The 24,140-nt window shown below is 36.9% G+C and overlaps 1 protein-coding gene across 1 annotated transcript in view; it reads right to left on the minus strand.

The window, feature by feature from the left end:
* Window positions 1-24,140, minus strand: part of LOC126195612 (lysine-specific demethylase 3B) — a 162,619-nt gene that overhangs the window by 32,587 nt on the left and 105,892 nt on the right. The window contains exon 5 of the mRNA XM_049934237.1: window positions 13,562-13,864. Coding sequence (XP_049790194.1) covers window positions 13,562-13,864 — 303 coding nt within the window. The remainder of the gene's footprint in view (window positions 1-13,561; window positions 13,865-24,140) is intronic.

Genomic DNA, 24,140 nt, shown 5'->3' on the forward strand with positions numbered 1-24,140 from the left:
TGCAAATCGCTTCAACCGGCTTCTCGAAATTATCAACAAACTGGAGACTTCAAGTATGTCTCTTCAACAGCCTGTGACAGTAGTGGAAGGTCAGTGTTGCAGCAGATGAAGTGGATGGTGCACTTTTCAGTACGAACTCTGGATACTAAAACCTAGTTGTTTTGTCTCGCTTATTTAATGCTGTTATTTCAATTATTCTCAGCAGAATACCTCTATATAAACATGTACCACTGAGTTCTGGCAAAGCTGAGGTGTCTTTCTCTATTTATAAATTAACATATTCTCAGACAAAAGATTGTGCATGACAACAGAACATTTGGGAAAGTCAGTTCTGCATTCCGTTCCAGTGTGATTTAAATGCTCGAACAGAACACAACTTATTCAGTATTCTGTAGCAGAAGTGAACTGAGTAAGAATCATCGTAAGATACTTGATAACCGAACTGTGAACTTTTATTTCCTAGCAAAAACTAGAATTCACAATTTTTCATATAGTAATTGCTTCACTACATAGTTATTTATGTATTTCAACAATTTGGATTACATGTTTATGTACATATTTCTTAATTTGAAATTACATAAACTGCAGGCTCTAGTTATTACAAAAAATCTCAGATGACAAGTTCCATCCAATCTTGCATATGAATGAAAACAAAAAAATATCACAAGAGGAAAAATATCTTGAAGTTTTAGCTATTGTTAAAACCACGGATCACTAGAGAGATTAAAATATTCTGTGAAAAGAAAATTTGTTGGCAAGAACAAAGAGATCCTGCAGTAGCTGCACACTACAGGGACTTCTCAAAATTATTAAGGAAGGTTATTCAGAAATATCAAGTAACATGCACATAATTTCAGAAATCAGTAATTCTGGTAACATACTTAAGGTCATATGGAATGTAGTGAAATGAGAGACAAGACAACCAGTAACAGAACAGCATTATAATCATTATTTGAATGAAATGACTATAAATAACGAGTCACAGGTAGCAAATATATTTAATAATCATTCCTTAAATATACTGAAAGTGTAGGGACAAACAGTTCACGAGAAAAATCGCTGCAGCATGTTGAAAAAGTAGCTCTCATACAATTCAATCATATGAATGCATTTCCAACATCTCCTTCTGAAATTATAAAATTATACATGCTCTGTAAAATAAAATCTCATCTGGTTTTGATGGTGTTCCCAACAGAGTACTAAAGGTTTCTTCCCATATAACAAGACCGGTCTTATTTGAATATGTAATACATCACTAGTTTGAGGCATTTTTCGAGAGAGAGTGAAATAAGCAGTTGTCAAACCAATATTTAACAAAGATGATAGATGAGAGGTCAGCAACTACTGACCTGTTTCAATGCTGACACCATTTTCCAAAGTGTTTTGAGAAAGTGATATATCCTATAATAGTGTCTCACCTTAGCAACTTTAATATCATCAGCGAATCACAGTTGCACTTGAGACAGGTTTCTCTACAGAGAATGCTATTTATATATTCATTCACCATATTTTAAGGCATTAAATTGTAAATAAGATGGTTAGTATTTTCTGCACTCATCTAAGGTATTTCACTGTCTGAATCACAGTATTCTACATCTATTCTCCTAGACATACTGAAGTTTCATGGGATTGATGATAAAGCCAATCAATGGATAATGTCAAAGCTAACAGGATGTGGTGCTCCCCAAGGCCCAATCGTGAGTCCACTATTTTTCCTCATATATGTAAATGATCTCACATCTAATATACAACGATCGGATTTAGTTGTCGTTTTTTTTTTTTCACTAGTACTGTAATCAATCCTAGCTTACGTTCAAAAAACAGAAGAAATGGTAAATGAAGTTCTTAAAAATATCATTGACTGGTTTCCTGTGAAGGGTCTCACTCTCAATTCTTTTTTTAAAAAAATTCAGTTCTGCACATCTAGGAGTACAACAACAATACTAATTGTAGCATTAGTTGAGGAAATAATAAATAGGGTGAAAGCTTCAAAATTTATAGGTGTTCATATTGGTGAGGATTTAAACTGAAAACATACATTCTGGAGCCCCTAAAACAACTTAATTCATACACATATGTACTTAGATTAATTGCGACTCTTGGGGAGAGAGAAATCAGTAAGTTGATATATTTTGCACATTTTCATTCAATAATGTCATATGGAATAATTTCTGGAGTAATGCATATTTCTTTCTTAAGTTTTACAGGCCACTACATTTAATTTAGTGCAAATCACTGCAAAGTTACTTTAACAGGTTTGGCCAGTGTTAACGTTTTACCAATGTTTAGTAACCAAACGCATGTATTGCTCGCACAAAATATTTTGTACAGCGTCTTATTTTGTGTTAAAACCTGTCTTTATGTTCTCAGTGTTCCTTATATTGCTGTCTTATTTTTAATCATATTACGTCAAGGTTTATCACATGCAGAACAACAGCGGCATTCTGAACAATATACAGAGTGCTTCAGATGATTCTGAATGCGTGCAGTGCGCACATTTCTGTTGAATGTGTTTTTTCTGTAAGCAATGTATGTAGTTTCAAATAATCAAACCACAGAAAATCCTGGATGGAATGATGACAATATTATTAAAAGGATAGTTGCTACTGACCACATAGAGAATATGATGAGTCACAGATAAGCACAATAAAACGAAGAAACAAAGCTTTCAGCCAAATAGACCTTCCATCAAAATAGATAACACAAACATGCATTCTTTTCATCATATTGTCATAGTTTCATATAACATGATTATTTTTTTAGTAAATGAGGCTGTGACAGCTTGTCTTCAGATGCAGATGAGGATGATGATGAAGATTTTGGGTCAAATCCAATGGCTGTGCCATATCCAAAAGACGATAACTGTGCTAAATTTGATACTTGCTGACGTCTGCCTGTGAATGCAACTCCTAGGCAGATACTAGTCAATACTGAAAACTTTGCTTAATTCTTAAAAATACGTAAGCGATTTTTGTAACTGTAGCTCAAAGCTGTGCATTTGAATTAAGTTTCTTCCACATCAAATTAAACCTCCAATTGCTGTTGATGAGTTTACTCATGATGCTGCCTGTCGCAACCTGGGTGCTAATGAAGAGTTTAGTTGCTGCTGCTGTTTTCCCCTAAATGCCGTTGACAAGCTAAATCACACCTGTGTGCTGAGCCCCGGGTGCTGATGATGAGTATAGATGTGCTGCTACTCGAGTGCTGATGACGAGGTAAGTTGCACAGCGGACTTCTCGCCCCATGTCTCAGTATTCTTTCACATTTCTGGCCGCTAGCTTGCGGTCCCATTCTTTGTCTGCTGCGAGTCCAGGCTTCGCACTACAATTCATTGTTCTTCGGAATTTACAAGTGATCTTTGCATCCTGTATTTTACAAAGAAAACGGCAAGACAACATGGGTGCACTGACGAGGAGATCATAGAGATTCTTGATGATGATGATGATGATGATAAAATGATGAGCACAACACAAACACCCAGTCCCTGGGCAGAGAAAATCCCATGGAGTTTCTTACAAGGAGCAACAGTGAGGATTAATTGTTCTGAATCTTAAGAATCAGAAAGTGATAGTGAAATGCCTACAAAGAAATCAAGTCTTAGTGATAAATTTGACTGGAAAGAAAACGATTTTCAGTCAGTTGATCCTGCATTTGATGATAAACTATAAGCACGTGTGTCAAATAGGGAATGAGCCAAGTATTCTAACAGTTATCATTTCATTCTTTACAGAAGAACTGAAGAAATATATAGCTGATGCAAAGAATCTGTTTTATTTATTTATAAATGGGATTAATCCAGAATCAGTGCTTTCGCGAATATCAAAGTGGAAAGATACTGTATATGAAGAAATGTGTTGTTTCATAGCTGTTTGTGTTCTGATGTCTCGCATGAAAAAAAAAACTGAAGATCAGCAAATACTGAACCACAGATATTCTTCTAAACACTCCAATTTTTAGTGAAATAATGTCAAGATTTCGCTTTTTGTTGCTTATGAGAATGTTACATTTCAGTCATAACTCCACCAATACAGGAGGAGACAAATTATTCAAAATTAGGAATACTGTTGATGAATTTCTTACAGCTTTCCGTTGTGCATTTAATCCACATCAGAACTCTGTATTGATGAAAATTTGTTATTATTCAAAGGAGGCTTATCTTTCAGACAGTTCATTCCATCAAAATAGAGCAGATTCAGAATAAAAACGTGTGTTATGTGATTGTACAACTGGCTATGCATTAGATTACATTGTTTATATAGGGACATCAACAGAAACTGAGTTCCACAATTTGGGGAAAAGTGGTGACATAGTGGCTACACTTACATACCCCTATTTAGAACGTGGACATACCCTCTATCTCGATAATTTTTACCCAAGCCAAGACAATTTCTCGGCTTCACAGTCACGGTACTGTCTGTAAGAACAGATGCAACATGCCAAAACTTCAGAAGAAACTGAAATGAGGAGATATTCAATTTATGTGTAGTAATACAATGCTTGCTATAAATTTGTGTGACAAAAGGGAAGTGTGAATGCTGACAAGTAACACCACACAAAAAATGGTTTACACGGGAAAAGACAGACAGGAATATTGGAGAGAAAATTAAGAAACCACACAGCACTGTATATTATAAAAAGTAAAAAACAAAATAAAAATATTTTTTTAACATCACCAGTGCCAGTCCAAAGCCCAGATCAAAAAGAAGGATGGAAAGCGAAAAGTGTAAAAGTAATTCCTGAATTTACAGTTCATGACTTTGGATCTTCACCGTAAGTAAATTTATGTGCTAACAAAAGACAGATACTTCACAGCTTTCAAATTTTGGAAAGTCTGTCAGTACTTATGCGCAACAATTAAAAGTGTGGCACAAGAAAAAAGATCTACGGTAGACAATCATTTCCAATGATTCCAAATTATAACAGCATTGATTACCATCTGGAAAGGATGCCTACAACTGTGCCTGTATGGAACACTTTACACAGTGTACCTATCACAAGTACAGAATCCCACTGTGGATGACTAAGCATTCAGTTTGCTGTATTTTAAGAAACAACTAGTAGGCCATGTGAAATTTCCAAAGACGCCACAAAACAAATTTAATGAAGTGAAGTAAAACTGTTCTTACCGTTCCTCACAGTAAATTCCAATGTTGCAGTGCGATATGAAAGATGATCTCTTTGTCACTTTCTCCTATAAATGATGTAACAAGACATTTTGAACTACAAAAACAACATACAATAATCTGTAATATATGTCTAATTTTATTTGTTTTTGGGTTAGAACAGTGAGGAACCCATAGAGTATTGCACATGTCATAAACAGGTATGCAAGAAAGAACAGTAAACTGTTGAGGTAAATCTAACCACATAGCTTTCAACATGCGGTACAAAAATCACGTAAAAACAACTACAAGCAGGATATAATTCTTGATGACAGGAAATAGTTTTAACAATTAAGTTTGATTATGCAGTAATTAATCTGCAGAGAAACAGAAATATTCAGCACAGGACGGGCGGAGCAGTGTAGGCCACTATGGCCCTGGTGGTGGCTCGAGCAACAGGCATTTAGCACAGCTAGCCGAATTATTTTACTATACTTACTATATATTACTAGCTTTGGAGAAAAGAGAACCACTTGTATGAACATCAAGAGCTCAGATGGAAACCCAGTTCTAAGCAAAGAAGGGAAAGCAGAAAGGTGGAAGGAGTATATAGAGGGCGATTTACTTGAGGACAATATTATGGAAATGGAAGAGGATGTAGATGAAGATGAAATGGGGGATACGATACTGCGTGAAGAGTTTGACAGAGCACTGAAAGACCTGAGTCAAAACAAGGCCCCGGGAGTAGACAACATTCCATTAGAACTACTGACAGCCTTGGGAGAGCCAGTCCTGACAAAACTCTACCATCTGGTGAGCAAGATGTATGAAACAGGTGAAATACCCTCGGACTTCAAGAAGAATATAATAATTCCAATCCCAAAGAAAGCAGGTGTTGACAGATGTGAAAATTACCGAACTATCAGTTTAATAAGTCACAGCTACAAAATACTAACGCGAATTCTTTACAGACGAATGGAAAAACTGCTAGAAGCCGACCTCGGAGAAGATCAGTTTGGATTCCGTAGAAATGTTGGAACACGTGAGGCAATACTGACCCTATGACTTATCTTAGAAGCTAGATTAAGGAAAGGCAAACCTATGTTTCTAGCATTTGTAAACTTAAGAGAACGCTTTTGACAATGTTGACCGGAATACTCTCTTTCAAATTCTGAAGGTGGCAGGGGTAAAATATGGGGAGCGAAAGGCTATTTACAATTTGTACAGAAACCAGATGGCAGTTATAAGAGTCGAAGGACATGAAAGGGAAGCAGTGGTTGGGAAGAGAGTGAGACAGGGTTGTAGTCTCTCCCCGATGTTATTCAATATGTATATTGAGCAAGCAGTCAAGGAAACAAAAGAAAAATTCGGAGTAGGTATTAAAATCCATGGAGAAGAAATAAAAACTTTGAGGTTCGCCAATGACATTGTAATTCTGTCAGAGACAGCAAAGGACTTGAAAGAGCAGTTGAACTGAATGGATAGTGTCTTGAAAGGAGGATATAAGATGAACATCAACAAAAGCAAAACGAGGATAAGTATGTAGTCTAATTAAGTAGGGTAATGCTGAGGGAATTAGATTAGGAAATGAGACACTTAAAGTAGTAAAGGAGTTTTGCTATTTAGGGAGTAAAATAACTGATGATGGTCGAAGTAGAGAGGATATAAAATGTAGACTGGCAATGGCAAGGAAATCGTTTCTGAAGAAGAGAAATTTGTTAACATTGAGTATAGATTTAAGTGTCAGGAAGTCATTTTTGAAAGTATTTGTATGGAGTGTAGCCACGTATGGAAGTGAAACATGGACGATAAATAGTTTGGACAAGAAGAGAACAGAAGCTTTTGAAATGTGGTGCTACAGAAGAATGCTGAAGATTAGATAGTTAGATCATATAACTAATGAGGAAGTATTTAATAGGATTGGGGAGAAGAGAAGTTTGTGGCGCAACTTGACTAGAAGAAGGGATCAGTTGGTAGGACAGGTTCTGAGGCATCAAGGGATTACCAATGTAGTATTGGAGGGCAGCGTTGAGGGTAAAAATCGTAGAGGGAGACCAAGAGACGAATACACTAAGCAGATTCAGAAGGATGTAGGTTGCGGTAGGTACTGGGAGATGAGGAAGCTTGCACGGGATAGAGTAGCATGGAGAGCTCCATCAAACCAGTCTCAGGACTGAAAACAACAACAACAACAACAACAACAACAACAACAGCAGCCGAATTATGCCACAGACCGCAGAGTCTTAGCGCGAGAAGCAGATGGTGCGCCTTCAGCAGTTAACGGGTTAAGGCAGAAAAGTGCAGCTTTAAAATGGTACTAAATTTGTCACAATCCACTAAGATTATATGATGAAGTAATTTTTAAATATTGGCAAACTTGTCTAGTTTCTAGGGACGGGTACATAAAATATGCCTATTATTAAGAAAGTGTTCAAGTGTCGGGCATTCTGACTACTGCTTTACTGTATATTTATCCCTTCATGAAGTTTGTTATAAATAATCCACCACAGTTCAAAAGGAACAATCATGTACATATGTAAACCAGAAGACAAAATGACATTCATTAAGCCACATTAAGGTTTTTTTATAACGAAGAAAGAGGTGCACAACACTGGAACTACAAATTTTGGACACTTGTCTAGTGATATAAAATGTCTAAAATAGAAAGAAACATTCCACATGGGAAAAATATATTAAAAAACAAAGATTCTGTGACTTACCGAACGAGAAAGCGCTGATAGTTAGACACAATAAAAAACACACAAACACGCACACAAATTTCAAGCTTTCGCAACCCATGGTTGCTTCATCAGGAAAGAGGGTAGGAGAGGGAAAGATGAAAGGATGTGGGTTTTGAGGGAGAAGGTAAGGAGTCATTCCAATCCCGGGAGCGGAAAGACTTACTTCAAATATCATATGTCTGCCTGTGTCTGTATATGTGTGTGTGTGTGTGTGTGTGTGTGTGTGTGTGTGCGTGCGTGCGTGCGTGCGTGCGCACGCGAGTGTATACCTGTCCCTTTTTCCCCCCTAAGGTAAGTCTCTCCGCTCCCGGGATTGGAATGACTCCTAACCCTCTCCCTTAAAACCCACATCCTTTCGTCTTTCCCTCTCCTTCCCTCTTTCCTGATGAAGCAACCGTGGGATGCGAAAGCTTGAAATTTGTGTGTGTGTATGTGTGTGTGTGTGTGTGTGTGTGTGTGTGTGTGTTTTTTATTGTGCATATCTACCAGTGCTTTCTCGTTTGGTAAGTCACAGATATAAAATGTCCGACAGACAACGAAGTAAAATGTGGAGAAAAACTAAGAAAGTTTCTCCTTCAAAACTACTCCTATTCCATATAAGAATTTCTGTTTTTGTGATGTGCTAATGGGTAGAAATTACTTACACCTTTATAAATGTTTTCATCTCACAAAATGATCCATGGAACATGAAACTAAGTAATACATTAAAGAAAGTCAAAGTGTATTTACTAGGAATACATTATAAAATTTTAATCAACTGTGTTGCATTCCAAAAGACTATAAGGAGGACTTGTCATCAAGAATAGTAAGATGGGTTTTAGACTTTTAAGAGTACTCCTACACCATCAAACATCAATCTGGTTCTAAGATGGAAGATGTAGATGCCTTAAGCCATCATATAAATGTCATGTTTGATTTCAAAGATCGTTTAATAGCTAGTTTCAAGAAATCTCAAGAGAAGGACGATGGATTGGCAGCGATCTAGAGTATTCTCAAAGAATAGCCTTATGAAAACTTTATAATGAGAAATGAAATTCTTTCAAATTTCTATGAAGATAGAGAATTTATTGGTACCACACACTACACAACATGCAATAATCAAGCTTGTGCATGTTTATATACCAGGTCTGACTGAAAAGGTAAAATGAGTGATCTCCAATTGTGTAAAATGTTTATTTGTGAATAATAAATCAGGAGAGGAGAGAGGCTTTCTTCATCTCTTGTTAGAAGAAAATGAGGGCTCAAACTTATCACACTGATCATATTGGACTGTTTCTATCACTCACAAAGGATACAACCATGTTTCAATATCATTGACATGATTACCAAGTTTACCTAGCTATATCCTGTAAAGACTACAAAATAACAGACACAATTAGTAAGACGGTATTGCAGGAAAATAATTTTGGGAATCCAGATCAAGTGATTACCGACAGAGGGACTTGCTTTACTTCTCAAGAATTCAGACAGACTGCATTATACAAGAAATTGACCCATTTTAATGACAGGACTCCTCAGAGCCAATGGACAGTTTCAGAGGATCAATTCAACTCTGGCTATGACCACTGCTAAGTTTAGAATTGATAAAGCTACAGAACAATATAAGGTGACACCATCACGTCGGTGTGCCAAGGATGCAGCACACTACACAAGTATTGGGAACATACCATTTTACCTTTTAATAGGAGGTAAGATAGACACACTTACTGATCTTCGTATCACACAATTATTACAAGAAGAAATTATTTGAAGAAAGCTGCAGAAATCTGAAAGAATATGCTAAGCTCCAACAGATATCAGAAGAAAGCTTTATAAGTACGAAGCTGGTGACATGGTGACAGTAAAATAAACACAGACTACACGAAAACTGAAGCTGATGGCCAAGAATCTCGTTCCCTATCGAGTTACCGAAGATAAAACAAATTAAACCTATGATGTATGCAGGGTCCCACAACTACAACATGTGCTGAAATTGTGCAACTCTGGCCAAGTTATTAATCATCTGAGTTGGACAATTGTCGGGATGACCAAATGTAGTATTCAGATGGGGGATTTATGGGTTTTCTGCCAGCAGGACTGGTGCTGCTGCATTGGGGAGGCTGAGTGTTTGAGAATAGTTTTTTTCTGTATTCTCAGAGAAACTACATACACAGGGGGGGGGGGGGGGGAGTCTGATGGTTCTGTTTCCTCCCAATCACTATCAGAGTTTGCAACTGTGAGAATATTAAATAGTTCTACATGGAAGTCAAATATATTTTTCCTACAAGCATCACTTACTTTGATTTAGTCAAGAGCTGACAATTATGAAATCAATTGAGAATGAAAATCAGAAGTAAACCGGCAACTTTAATTTCAGGAGAGTTGAAAAACATGTCCGTAACAAATTAAGGTCTGTTACACAAAGTGATATTATTAATGCACACAGGTGTTCAGAAAATATGGTCAATAATGCTATTTTGTCATATGATGACATGGCTGGAGACCATAGCTGTTATTTGAAGACAAATGTTGGTGTCGAGACAGCAACCAGCCACAAATTCACTTTCAGTTCCTTTATTCGAAGTTTTTTTTTTTTTTTTTTTTTTTTTTTTCCAGGTTAATTGTCGTGAAATGTCGGTTTGTTTTCATAACATTCGTCCTAAAGATGTGAATACATTCCCACTGCATTCTTATCGTTGCACACGTAGATTTTTCTCACTGAACACTTTAGATTTGTCACTGAAAAGATTTCTACCACACACTACATGTTTTGATACATACAAAGTGCTTTCAAACATATGAGTGTCAAAGATGCTACAATACATCTTAACATTTGAAGATGTTGTATGTTTGGAAAAAGATCATATATTTACTTATGCAACTGAAACGCCTTTTACACTAGTACAGAGATACATTGATTTTGTGTGGATACTGTTACATTAATTATGAAGTTGTTCAAATTTTTTTAGTACTGTATAGGTAAAACAGTACATTATTTATCTACATTTAGCATCATGAGAATTATAGTAACACATAAATTTGCTACTTGACCTGCTGATAGGCGTAGGTATATTATTTGCTTTGGAGAGTGGAAAATAATTTTTGGAATTTTTTCAGGGAAGGGGTGTTAGCTCACTCTGTTTGTTCATTAAGGTTCATTGGGCTGTGTGTGTGTGTGTTTCTATTTCTTCTAATACATTCATAGTGGCTTCTTTTTCTGCTAGATGTAAAATTTTTAAGTTGTTCTCAATGTTTCTCACTGAATGGTTTTCGTCAGCAAATTGCTGGAAATGAAGATTTGTTCAAGTTGCCAAGCCTTAAAGAATCAATCTGTTCTTTTGTATCTAATTTCAAAACTTCTACCAGTCTGTCCAATGTAGAATTTTGGGCATGTATTGCACTTGAGTTTGTATATTCCTGATTTACGGTAGGGAGTTTTGGAGGTATTTACATCATGGATTACTTTTTGTTGCAGTTTATTATTTGGGGAAAAGCTGATTGTTATATTTTTCTTTTAAAATAAGTTTGCTATTTGGTATGATACTGGGCCTATGTATGGGAGAGTAGCATATTTAGGTTTAGCTTCTGTGGCACACTGATTTGGCTTGAAGTGCATGTTGTGTGGATTGCTGTGAAGGGGATCTGTGGTTCTTGTCTGCATTTTGTTGTAGAGTTTTTCCTATTATTATGGGTTTATATCCATTATTATGAGCAATTGTTTTAATTATATTGATTTCATTTTTTGGTCTGTGTCACTCATTGGTACTCTTTAATTCGGTGTACCATTGCTCTGAAATATGCCATTTTTTGTTGGAGGGGATGGCAAGATGAGTTGTCAATACTGACATCTGTGGTGGTAGGTTTTCTGTAAATATTAAATTGATGCTTATTGTTACTATTGCAAATCTTCAGGTCAAGAAAGTTAATGCTTTTGTTAGTTTAATGTTCAACTGTGAATTTAATATTTTTGTGGATCTTGCTTAGATCTGCTGCTAGTGTATCTATTTCATTGTCTGCACCATCAAAAGGCAAGATTGTATCATCAACATATCTTCTGTAGTAGATTATTTTGTTTCAGATGTGCTGATTGGTTGAGAAGAATTTTTGTTCTATTGGTTGATGTAAATTATCAGCCAATATCCCAGCTAAGTTACTTCCCATTGCCAAACTATCATGTTGTTGGTACAGTTTCTTGTTGAAGCTAATTATGCTCTAGAAAAAATGGAAGTATTTCTATGAGGTCACATATCTCTGCAATACTAATTTTCTTATATTTAAGCAGATTGTTTCTTATAACGTTAATAGTCTCTTTGACTGGGATGTTCAAGTATCGGTTGACTGTGTCTAGTAAAGAAAATCACTCAGTGAGAAACATTGAGAACAACTTTAAAAAATTTTACATCTAGCAGAAAAAGGAGCCACCATGAATATATCAGAAGAAAAAGAAATAAACATATACATAAACAGCACCCCAGACTACATCCTTAATGAACAGAGTTAGGTAACACCCCTTTTCTGAAAAATTTCCAAAAATTATTTTCCACCCTCCAAAGAAAATAATATTCCTACGCCAACTGCAGATCAAGTAGCAAATTTATGTGTTACTATAATTCTCATGATGCTAAATGTAAATAAATAATGTACTGTTTTACCTATACAGTATTAAAAAAAATTTGAACAACTTCATAATTAATGTAACAGTATCCACACAAAAATTCTCAAAATCAGTTTCTCTGTACTGGTGTAAAAGGCATTTCAGTTGAGTAAGTGAATATATGATCTTTTTCCAAACATAGGACATCTTCAAATGTTACGATATATTATAGCATCTTCGACACCCACATGTTTGAAAGCACTTTGTATGTATCAAAACATGTGATGTGTGGTAGAAATCTTTTCTGTGACAAATCTAAAGTGTTCGGTGAGAAAAATTTACGTGTGCAACGATAAGAATGCAGTGGGAATGTATTCACATCTGCTGGACGAATGTTATGAAAACCAACACTCAAAACCGACATTAAAAAAAAAAAAGAGAGAGAGAGAGAGAGCACCAGATGTTGTAAGGAAAGCATGTAAACCGTCTGAAGATGAATCATAACAATTCAAAACCAGTAACAGTACCCTTCAAATAAAGGAACTGAAAGTGAATTTGTGGCTGTTAAAACTCCATGCATTAATACTGATGATCAGTAACACCATTAGGAAGCAAATTAATTTCAGTACGAGTTCTTTCATCCAATTTTCAGCTTTATTACAGCTCCTAATCTAATTAACACAGCTTTTGTACTTATGAAGTACATTTTAATCTCACTATGGGAGAATAATACATTATAAATTAATATTTTTATCTCACAAACTCTAATCTTATTGTAGATGCAAAGGTCTCTTGAGCAATGAATAAGTGAAGTGAAATGGTCAATAACACATATCCTCATAGAAACAAGCTGGACACAGTCATATGATAGAACTGATTTTCCACTACAAACTTATTGAAATATTGATGTATGAGAAGAGGGGTGGTGACATGACTAGAGATGACTGTGTAGTTAGTTTTACATTGACAAGCCAAAATCCAAAAACTGACTTGAATGCTCCATCAGCTTATCACACAAGTACATGTCATTCATAAATAACTGCTATATCAATTACTGTTCTACAGGGATGTGGGTCGTCTACTTAATGCTAAGATCACATGAGTAATACTACCTTACAATCATTTGAACTATTTTTCCAACCAACCTTAGGGCGGTAGTGTGGGGGCTGTTGTTGAGATGCACTCTGTGCTTGCACTGGTGGAGGAGCAGGTTTGAAGGCAAGTGGGCTGCGAGGTTGTGGACGACCCAGATTCTGTGGTTCGTGTGTCAATGCTCCAGGACTTGGACTGTGACGCACGAGGAGTGGTGAAGGTGATTGTGAAGGGCTCCTGTAGGCGAATTTCGGGCTGTGCTTCCCATCATTCTTCACTATCACAGAACTTTTGTTGTCTGCTGTCGCTGCTGCCACCGGTGATCCCTTCGCCTTTTCCAGTTGTGCAACTTGGACCTGCATAATAATATTACAGTACTTTATATACATATCCTTTAACATTAAAAAGACTTTTGTTACATTACTGTATACTCATGATAGAAGTGGGGGGAAAAAATCGAACAGAATAGCAACTGTTATCATCATGTCTTCCTTGCCAATGGAATTATGTAATAGCACCTAGCTATAGTGGTGTCCATACGGGGCGGCAGGTGCTGGGGTGATGCAAGATAGTAAGCACTAGTGTAGCATGATACTCAAGCCAATAGCATACTTCAACCTTGTCTGACAATGTGTGCTTCAGGATGCAAGCAGAACATTTATCATGTATTATTTAAAAGTGTGGCAAGAGTACTTTGCCAATGTAGAGTTCATACAGGTGGCACAAAGCAAACGAGGCATATAATACATTGAGAATCGATAGTGAAAATTTTCTCTGCATGTAAATTTATCTTCTGCCATGAACTGTAAACCTCGCCAGGCTGGGGTAGCTAGAGGTGTCAACAATGCAGGTAGCCATACCACAGGTGCAGCTACAACGGAGGGTATCTGCGGAGAGACCAGACAAACCTGTGATTAATGGCCAAGTAGCCTTTTCAATAGATGCAGGGCAACAGTCTGAATGATTGACTGACATGGCCTCGTAAAAAAGAATATGGGTTTCCCATGGTGGTACTGTGAACAGCTGAAATCGAGGGGGGCAAACAGTTGTTATTTTTCCATGAGCAAGCAGCTCTTTTGTGTGGTTAAATGATGGCATCCTCTTGTGTAAAATGTAATGGAGATGTAATGCTCCCACATTCAGACCTTCAAGTGTGAACTACTGAGGATGATACTGCCATCAAGATAAACAATGCAGGTATTCTACAAACAACACATATATTCTACAAGTCAGAATGGAATGTTAGACCCGTTAAACAGGTAAAGAGGTTACTAAATTTAAAGTAGTAATGGATAGGATGATGTTAGATATAGTGGAGATTAGTGGAGTGCAGTAGCAGTAGCAACAGTACTTCTGATCAAGTCTGTATACAAAATAAAACAAATATAATTCAGGAGTAGGTCTAATGAATAAGATGATGATCACAGTAAACACATCACCTTAGCCAAGACAGAAACTAAGACAGCATCCACCACATTAATATAAGTGTATATGTCAACCACCTCTGCAAATGACAGGTTCTAGGGATGTATGATTACATAAAATAAATTATTCACATAGTTAACACAGAGGAAAATTTAATTGTGATGGGGGGGGGGGGGGGGAGATTTGAATTCAATGGAAGGAAAGAATGAGGACAGAAGGTGCATACTGCAGAGAGCAAGATTTAATCATGTGCTAACTCTGTCTTGTAAGAAGGCTCTATACATGGAAGAGTCCTGTAGACACCTGAAGGAATCGGACTGGTTATATAATGGTAAGGCAAAGATTTCAAAACCAATTTTAAACTGCAAGATGTCTCTAGCAACAGATGTTAATACTGGCCATACTTCCTTGGTAATGAACTAAGTTAAACCTTACCAGATTGCAAAAAGGTATGTAATTACAAGGGCAGAATTCGTGAGATGGGAGTTTTAGAGGGATCATCAAGCAACATTTCAATGAAAAGGGGAAGGCAATGCAGTAGAAGATTATTATTATTGTTATTTTTTATTTCTTTACTTTCTCAGACGTTAAGTCTCGTTAAAAATGGAATGTGACGCGGACCTTGATCAAGCGTCACTTCCTTTTAACTGTACGGTATATGTTATATTGCATTTAGGAACTTTCGGGTAATTGAACATGTATCAATAATTACAGATTTCTGTAGTTGTATGTATAAGTTTGGATGTAGCTGTATTGCGTTGATGTACTGGTGGATATTGTGTGGTATGACTCCTGTAGTTAATAGTATAATTGGTATAATGTCAACTTTATCCTGATGCCACATGTCCTTGACTTCCTCAGCCAGTTGGATGTATTTTTCAATTTTTTCTCCTGTTTTCTTTTGTATATTTGTTGTATTGGGTATGGATATTTCGATTAGTTGTGTTAATTTCTTCTTTTTATTGGTGAGTATGATGTCAGGTTTGTTATGTGGTGCTGTTTTATCTGTTATAATGGTTCTGTTCCAGTATAATTTGTATTCATCATTCTCCAGTACATTTTGTGGTGCATACTTGTATGTGGGAACGTGTTGTTTTATAAGTTTATGTTGTAAGGCAAGCTGTTGATGTATTATTTTTGCTACATTGTCATGTCTTCTGGGGTATTCTGTATTTGCTAGTATTGTACATCCGCTTGTGATGTGATCTACTGTTTCTATTTGTTGTTTGCAAAGTCTGCATTTATCTGTTGTGGTATTGGGATCTTTAATAATATGCTTGCTGTAATATCTGGTGTTTATTGTTTGATCCTGTATTGCAATCACGAATCCTTCCGTCTCACTGTATATATTGCCTTTTCTTAGCCATGTGTTGGATGCGTCTTGATCATTGTGTGGCTGTGTTAGGTGATACGGGTGCTTGCCATGTAGTGCCTTCCCCTTCCAATTTACGTTCTTCGTAAATGTTGATGTTATGTGATCTAAATGGTTGTAGAAGCGGTTATGAAATTGCAGTGGTGTAGCCGATGTATTTATATGAGTGATTGCTTTGCGTATTTTGCTAGTTTCTGCTCGTTCTAGAAAGAATTTTCTTAAATTGTCTACCTGTCCATAATGAAGGTTTTTTATGTCTATGAATCCCCTTCCTCCTTCCTTTCTGCTTAATGTGAATCTTTCTGTTGATGAATGTATGTGATGTATTCTATATTTGTGTCATTGTGAACATGTAAGTGTATTTAGTGCTTCTAGGTCTGTGTTACTCCATTTCACTACTCCAAATGAGTAGGTCAATATTGGTATAGCGTAAGTATTTATAGCTTTTGTCTTGTTTCTTGCTGTCAATTCTGTTTTCAGTATTTTGTTAGTCTTTGTCTATATTTTTCTTTTAGTTCTTCCTTAATACAGTGAAACCTCTTTATAACGTTCCTCCATATAATGTTTTCCTCTATGTTACGTCCGTTTTTTCGGTCCCGACTAAAAGCCCATATAAACAATGTTAAATTTTCCTCTTTACTGCGTTTCTTCTATATTACAGTTTCCTCCATGTAACGCTCATATTTTTGGAACCCTGGTCAATTATTTACCTCTTTATAACGTTTAAGTGACTGGATGTAGACGCATCGTCTTCCGTTATGTGGTTTTTTGCACTGGCTCGGGAAGCCCGCGCTCAGCGTATATGTCAGCGGCAAAACCCGGTCACGTGACATGTGACGCACATTCTGCTTGCGATCTTTTTGGCGCCATTTCAGTCGATGCTTTGTATTAGTACTTAGTAGCATGTTGTGTGAGCTGAGCAGCAAACAGTTCGTGTGCCTAGTAAGTGTGTGTCTTCGGTATAACGTTTTTTTAAAGCTTTCATCAGTGGACATGGGTGAAAAGCGGAAGAATATTTCTCTGGAAGAGAAGGTTTCTATTATTAAAAAAGTGGAGGCGTCTCCTGGCGTGAGTCGCGTGGAGCTAGCGAAGCAATTGGGACTGGCCCCTTCAACACTCAACACTATCATGAAAAACAGATCGTCGATAATAGAAGGGTTTGAGAATTGTGGAAATTCGAAACGTATGAGTTTGAAACAATCCACTTACGACGAAATGGAGAAAGTTTTATTAACTTGGTTTCAGCAAGCACGTGCTGCAAACATTCCTATAAACGGAACTATTTTGAAGGAGAAGGCGCTTCAAATATCACTTCAGCTAGGAATGGACAATTTTAAGGCGTACAATGGATGGATTGATAAATTTCGACAGCGTCATGGTGTTGTGTACAAGTCGGAATGTGGAGAAAGTAAAAGTGTGGACGAACCAACTGTAGCTCAGTGGATACAGAATCTCCCTAATCTGATACAGGGCTACAAACTGTGTGACATTTATAACGCTGACGAAACCGGCATGTTTTTCAATTTAATGCCGGATAAGACATTTACTTTTCGTGGGGAAACTTGCCATGGCGGTAAGAAGAGCAAGGAACGTCTTACCGTTTTGTTGTGTACAAACGCTGATGGCAGTGAAAAACTGAAACCTTTGGTTATCGGGAAGCCAAAAAATCTGAGGTGCTTCAAAAACATTTCCACGTTTCTGTGCAAATACACAAACAACGCCAAGGCATGGACGACGAGTGAAATATTTTTACGTTCTCTAAGAGAATTTGACGCCAAAATGGGGAGTGCTGCAAGAAAAGTGCTGCTGTTTGTGGATAGATGTGCGGCACATCCACCAGACGTACCCTTTCTGAGAAATGTTAAAGTAATTTTCCTGCCACCCAACTGCACCAGCCGTCTGCAACCTTTGGACTTGGGCATAATACACGCCCTTAAGGTTAAATATAGGACAGCCCTTGTAAAAAAGGCCTTGAATTTGATGGATCAAAGGAAACCGGGAAGCCAGCAAAGCTCACAACTGAAACTGAACATTTTACAGGCAATAAATTTAATTATGTACTCGTGGAGGGAAGTAAGTGCTGAAACTATTAAAAACTGTTTCACAAAAGCGGGATTCTGTGAGAATGAGATGGCAGCTCCTGTGGAAGAAGTTGCAAGTGATTTGCAAGAGTTTCACCAATTAATAGGCAGTGATTCTGTCACTTTTGAGGACTTTGTGGCTGTGGATGACAATGTGGCAACCACAGGAGTACAAATTATTGAGGAGCTGACTGCAGAGAGAAGCTTGTAGAGTAATAGTGGTAGTGAAAATGACAGTGACAAGGAAGATGACCCTGTGCCCTCATATACTAAGGCAGCTGAAGCCTTTAAAACATTCAGGAGGTACATGATGGCCCATAGACTTGAGGACAGAACAGTAGTTCAACTTGCTCATTTGGAGCAAGAAATGATTGCCATAGAGTCTAGGAGAAACAGAAAACAAGCAAGCCTGCTTGAATATTTTAAAAAATCATAGGTATGTTATTTTCAGATTGCTTAGGTTCCTAGAGTTTCGTGCAAATTTAAGTTCCATTTGATAATTCAATTATTGAAGTAATTTTTTTGTAACTAATTCTTTTATAATCTGTCCCATTTACTGTGTTTTTATGTAATATGTTCAGTATATCATAAACAAAATTTGGCTCATATTCTATAATTGGGTCAACTGAAAAATGGGATACCACCTGTCAGCTTTGGAGAATGATGTCAATCTTAAGAATCTGTTATAACTTTTTACTGTACAAACTGATCAATTTACTTTCACCCATCCACCTAGCGAGTCCCATGTTTTAATTAAAAAAAACTAATCAGTTGATACATTGATAATTTGCAATGAATATCATATGTTATGAAAATTTAAAACGTCATCTATTTGTCAAAGCTGATTAGTGGTATCCTGATCTTCAGTAATGCCCTATAATTATTATTTGGAAGCCTTCCTCTGTATAGTGTTTTCCTCTATACAGTGTTCAGAATTTGTGGTCCCTTGAAAAACGTTATATAGAGGTTTCACTGTATTTGTATTATCTATTCCTATTTTTTGTCTGTATCCTAGGTATTTATAGACATGTCTTTTTTCCATGGCTTCTATGGAGTCACTGGTTATTCAGTATGTAATCTTCATGTTTAGTGTGTTTTCCCTTGACTATGCTATTTTTCTTACATTTGTCTGTTCCAAAAGCCATATTTATATCATTGCTGATTACTTCTGTTATCTTTAGTAATTGGTTGTGTTGTTTATTTGTTGCTGCCAGTAGTTTTAGATCATCCATGTATAGCAAATGTGTGATTTTGTGTGGGTATGTTCCAGTCATATTATATCCATAATTTGTATTATTTAGCATGTTGGATAGTGGGTTCAGAGCAAGACAGAACCAGAAAGGACTTAATGAGTCTCCTTGACATATTCCACGCTTAATCTGTATTGGCTGTGATGTGATATTATCTGAATTTGTTTGGATATTAAGTGTGGTTTTCCAGTTTTTCATTACTATGTTTAGAAACTGTATCAATTTAGGATCTACTTTGTATATTTCCAATATCTGTAGTAACCATGAGTGGGGTACATTATCAAAAGCTTTTTGATAATCAATGTATGCATAGTGTAGCAACCTTTGTTTAGTTTTAGCTTGATATGTCACCTCTGCATCTATTATCAGTTGCTCTTTACATCCTCGTGCTCCTTTGCAACAGCCTTTTTCTTCTTCATTTATAATTTTGTTCTGTGTAGTGTGTGTCATTAATTTCTGTGTAATGACTGAAGTTAATATTTTGTAGATTGTTGGTAGGCATGTTATGGGGCGATATTTAGCTGGGTTTGCTGTGTCTGCTTGATCTTTAGGTTTCAGATAAGTTATTCCATGTGTAACAGGGAATGTGTATGTGTCTGCAATGTAACTGTTAAATAATTTAGTTAGATGTGAATGTGTTGAGGTGAACTTCTTTAACCAGAAATTTGCTATTTTATCTTTTCCAGGGGCTTTCCAATTGTGAGTAGAATTAATAGCTTGGGTGACTTCATGTTGCAAAATTATCACTTCAGGCATTTGTGGTATCATCTTGTATGTGTCTGTTTCTGCTTGTATCCACCGTGCATGCCTGTTATGTTGTACCGGGTTTGACCATATGTTGCTCCAGAAGTGTTCCATGTCTGTTATGTTTGGTGGATTGTCTATTTTAATGTGTGTGTTATCTATTGTCTGGTAAAATTTCTTTTGGTTTGCGTTGAATGTTTGGTTTTGTTTCCTTATATTTTCACTTTCTTTGTATCTCCTAAGTCGTTTGGCCAATGCTTGTAATTTCTGCTTCTTCTCATCTAATTGCTCTATCGCTTCTTGTTGTGAGATTTTACCTAACCTTGTTCGTTTTTTTTCTGACATTTCATTTCTTATAAATTGTGTTAGCTGTCCGATGTCCTTTCTCAGTTTTGCTATTCTGATCTGTAGCCTGTGTTGCCATGCTGGTTTTGTGGGTTTCTTCTGTGTCTTGGGTGGTTCTGATCTCTGCCTAGTGTGTATATTTAGTGTAGTGAGTGCTCCTATATAAACCAGTAGTTGTAACTCTTCCATAGTTGTATATTCATTTATTTTGTTGTGTATGATTGTGTTGATAGTTTTTATTGTTGTTTCGACTTGTGGGTTACTTGGCAGTCTATGCAAGAATGGTCTAATGTCTGTATTTGTGTCTTTGATTCTATGTATGTCAGCTGAAATTTTTCTTCTATATCTAACATGTGTGTCACTTCGTGTTCTATTTGTGCTTGTTCTGGTGGCTGTCGCAAGATTTCGTTTTCCTCTGATTGTTTAATTGATGCGTGTTGTTCTTTGTTTGTTTGCTCTGGGATGTTTGAGTCCATTACTCTATTTTCTTCTTCTTCTGTTTGCACATTATTTTGTTCCAGTATTTGTTGTACTTGTTGTTTGATGTTTTCTAATTCTGACTGGGGTATCCTGTTATTTTTGATTATTACACGGATCTGATCAGCTAGTCGTTGTTCTGTTAAAAATTTTGATTCTGGGTATCTGGTAATAAATGTTGTGTATACTTGTGATTTGTATCCAGTTGTGTTGGTTCCTAAGTTTGTGGCTTGGTAATAACAGAACATGGGGTGTCGATTAACTTCTTCTGATCATCTCATCCTCTGCCTTTGTTTTCCTTCTAGGGTGGTTGTAGGAAGCATATCCTGCAAAACACCTCTATTTGGATTTAAATCATTTTCCAGTTGGCTAGCAGTGTCATTACCATTGTGGGCGGGCATAGGGTTCAAGCGTCGTCCCCGACCATGACGGCGCTTGTCCGAGGCTTCTTTAGTTCTGTCCTGAACCAACTCATCACACTAAAAGGGGGGTTAGCCCTATTAGTGGTTTGTTCTTTTCGTCGCCTTTTACGACTGGCAGAACATACCGGAGGCCTATTCTTTTCCCGGGCCTTATTATTATTATTATTATTATTATTATTATTATTTGTGGGTTGCTCCACTGGGCTATGGCTATGGGCTATCAGTGCCCATACAAATTTCCAATCTTTCTCAGTCCAATCGTAGAAGATGAGAGGATAGCTTTGAGAGATGAAATATAGAAGACAGGAGAGTATGAATTACGCAAAAACACCAGGCCTTGTAGAAAGCCTTGGATAATAAAGAAAACACTGAATTTAACTAACAAAAGGAAAAATATAAAAATAAAGCAAATGGAATAGGTGAAAAGCAGTGCAGGCCTCTATTAAAAAATAAATAAAAAAACTGATTGACAGAAACTGCAAAATAGTTGAAGAGCAGTGGTAAGAGGACAAATGCAAGGCCATAGAAGTGTTTGTATAATGGTGAAAGATAGACACCACCTACAAGGAAAGTAGAAAGACCTTTGATGAAAACAGAAGCAACTGCATGAAAAACAAGAGCTCAGGTGGAAAACCAGTACCAAGCAAAAAAGAGAAAGCTGAAAGGTGGAAGGAATTACAGATGAACTCTACGTGGAACATAAACATTACGACAATGTTACAAAAAGGCAAGATCAAGAAAATAAAGATGAGATGGGAGATACGGTAAATGAGACGAATTTACAGAGTACTGAAAGACCTATTTCGAACCAAGGCTCTTAGAGTAGGTGACATGCCCTCAGAGTTATTGAGATTCTTAGGAGGGCAAGCCACGACTAAACTATTGCAACTAGTGTGCAGAATATATGATAGAGGTAAACCACTTTCAGAGTTAAAGAGGAATGTAATAAATCAAATTACAGAAAAAAAGTCAGTTCTGATGGGTGGGTAATATCACTGAACTATCAATTAAATGAGTAATGGTTGCAAACACTGGAATCGATTACAGAGGAATGGAAAATGTGGTAAAGGCTGACCTAGGGGAAGATCAGTGTGGAATTCGGAGTAATTTAACTATGTACAAGGTGATGTATATAGACTCTACAACTTACCTGAGAAGTTGAAATAAGGCAAACCTAATTTACATCATTTCTAGATTCATAGAAAGTTTTTGACAATATACTGACTGGAATACTATCTTTGAAATAAGTAGTGATAAAATATAGGGAACGAAAGGTCACAGTAGTTTATATAGAAACTAGTGCTGCAGTTATGAAAGGGAAGCAGCACACCCCAGAGTAGGAATTTAAGTTCAGGAAGCGAAATAAACCTTTTGTTTTGCCAGTGACATAGTAATTCTGACAGAAACAGCGAAGGACTTGGAAGAGCAGCTGAACAGAATGAACAGTGGATATAAGATGAAAATCAACACAAGACAAGTAATGTTAAGAGAAATTACAATGAAATGAACACCCTTAGCTGCTTACAGGCATTGACATACGTCAACGGGACGGATGAAAATGTGTGCCCCAACCGGGACTCGAACCCGGGATCTCCTGCTTACATGGCAGACGCTCTATCCATCTGAGCCACCGAGGACACAGAGGATAGCGCGACTGCAGGGATTTATCTCTCGCACGCCTCCCGCGAAACCCACATTCTCAACAGGTGCAGCACTACATTCGTAGTGCCCCCGCCCATTATACTCATTACTCGCGGCGCGTTGCCAATTCCTGTAGGAGTTCGGGCACTGTTTGTGCATTCGCACAGAAGAAGAAGATGGTCAAGTGACCGGTGAGTTGTAACTATATAAATACTAAGATGGTATCTGTTCTTTCGGACATATCCGAAAGAACAGATACCATCTTAGTATATATATGTTAAGAGAATGTAGCTGAATTAATCAGGCAATTCTATTGGAATTAGATTAGGAAATTAAACACTAAATGTTTGAGAAGAGTTTTGCTATTGGGCAGCAAAATGACCATAGCAGAGAGACTGCCTACAGTAAGAAAAGCATTTACAATAAAGACAAATTTGTAAATAATGACGTAAATTACATGTTAGGAAGCCTTTTCTGAAGGTATATGTCTGGAGTGTAGCCTTGTATAGTAGTGGATAATAAGCAGTTGAGATAAGAAGTCAACAGAAGCTTTTGAAATGCAGTGCTATAGAAGAATGGCTGAATATTAAACGAGTGAATAGCATAATTAATGAGGAGATACTCGAGAATTGCACACAAAAATTTATGGTGCAATTTGACTACAGAATGGGGCTGGTTGATATGACACATCCTGAGACATTGAGGAACCATCACTTGGGCAATGGAGGATGAAGTGGGAGAGGAATGGGGGATGCAAAAATTATTGAGTGAGACCAAGCGATGAATACAATTAGAAGGTTCAAGTAAAAGTAGGGTGCATTCCACATAGAGGCTTGCATGCGATAAAACTGATGTGCACTACTGAATAAGACCAG

This window comes from Schistocerca nitens, chromosome 7 (assembly GCF_023898315.1).
Source record: "Schistocerca nitens isolate TAMUIC-IGC-003100 chromosome 7, iqSchNite1.1, whole genome shotgun sequence".
Classification (NCBI taxonomy): Eukaryota; Metazoa; Arthropoda; class Insecta; order Orthoptera; family Acrididae; genus Schistocerca; species Schistocerca nitens.